Source organism: Austrofundulus limnaeus, unplaced genomic scaffold, assembly GCF_001266775.1.
Source record: "Austrofundulus limnaeus strain Quisiro unplaced genomic scaffold, Austrofundulus_limnaeus-1.0 Scaffold690, whole genome shotgun sequence".
In the NCBI taxonomy this organism is placed as follows: Eukaryota; Metazoa; Chordata; class Actinopteri; order Cyprinodontiformes; family Rivulidae; genus Austrofundulus; species Austrofundulus limnaeus.
Genome location: NW_013953092.1, coordinates 116,925 through 118,303, shown reverse-complemented (window position 1 = coordinate 118,303; position 1,379 = coordinate 116,925). Strand labels below are relative to the sequence as shown.

Here is a 1,379-nt window from a genome sequence, read left to right as displayed (position 1 = left end):
TGTGTGTGTGTGTGTGTGTGTGTGTGTGTGTGTGTGTGTGTGTGTGTGTGATGGCACAGATTGTGTTGTAAAATGCTTTGAGTACCCTGATTGGATAGAAAGGCTTTATATAAGTATGGTCAATTTACTATTTACAAATATGTACAATTTTCAATTCAGCAATATTAATAAAATGAGTCTGGATTAAAAAAACAGAAAAGAAAGCTTAACTTGTTTGACAATGATCACCAGAGGATAAATAAAAGTCAGTGTTTTACAGCCATTACTTCCTGTGGGTTTTACTGGGGGGCATGTTGCAGTAAATATCCTCTGCTTCTGCTGTGAAGTTTTCATATTCTGGTTCTCCTTCATCTTCAGCTCCAAAACGATAATCAGCACTATGCTCTTTGGACGTTTTCTGCTTTGACAGCATTTTGAGATGATCTCCATTTACATAAATCTAAAAAAGCAAAAGAATACAAATCACGCAATAACATTAGTTGTTATAGACACCATTTAAAATGATCTGATTTTTAAATATAAAATATAAAATTATTTTTGCCACAAAGAGCTCCAATATKTTTGGTCATTAATTTGCTTTAGAAAAAAAAAGCTGCTTGACATTTTCTACATTTTATTTCAACATTTYATGTCAGTCTTCTCTGTTCTGATCTTTTAGTTAAGACAACTTCAGGTTAGAATTTTACTGCCCACTGTCTAAGTTCCCTTTTCTGGACCATTTTACTTCCTCCAAGAAGTTCTTGTTTTCACATGTCACTTGTTTGTTCAGTCATGTCAGTGTGGAGGAACTGTTCTACCTAAATAAATCACAAGTGGTTGGAAAGTAGCAGAAACATCTGCTGATTTTATCAGTAAAAGAGGGCCGGTGGCCTTGAAATCAGATTACTTCACTGTGGTTGAAACAATCCTCAACAGACATCCTCTCCGTAAGCCCCTRCAATAAAACATCAGACCTGTTGATATTACCAGACAATCAACATTTCTCAGCTCCAAACCTCCCAGCTCTGTTTTATCAACAGCTATAAAGTTCTCTTTTTTATTTTCCTCACTCCCCCTACTAAATTTGTTTATTATAATAGCAGGACTGTYGCCTTCCAGCTGGTCCTATTGCAAGAGGTTAATGATTTTCACAGTAGTGAATTTCACAAGTTTCCCCATTAAAAACATTTCATTCAGGTGAGCACTTAATCAGTACTTCAACAAGTAGAATGAGTTGTTGCTTGTGTTGGAAAACAACAGATAATGGCCATAATGCATGTAGAGAAGCTGATTTCGGATAAATTAATTGGAGGTACACTTCGCTGCAGCATGCAGAATGGGGCGGGGACGGACCTTTCCATCAGTCCCATACCTTATATGAAAATGGGACTATTGCATTC

The 1,379-nt window shown here is 36.4% G+C and overlaps 1 protein-coding gene across 1 annotated transcript in view; it reads right to left on the bottom strand.

The window, feature by feature from the left end:
* Window positions 1-114: 114 nt before the first annotated feature.
* Window positions 115-1,379, bottom strand: part of LOC106531908 (CMRF35-like molecule 1) — a gene marked incomplete in the record, with an annotated part of 10,283 nt that continues 9,018 nt past the window's right edge. Inside the window, 1 exon segment of the mRNA XM_014027854.1 lies at window positions 115-439. Coding sequence (XP_013883308.1) covers window positions 263-439 — 177 coding nt within the window.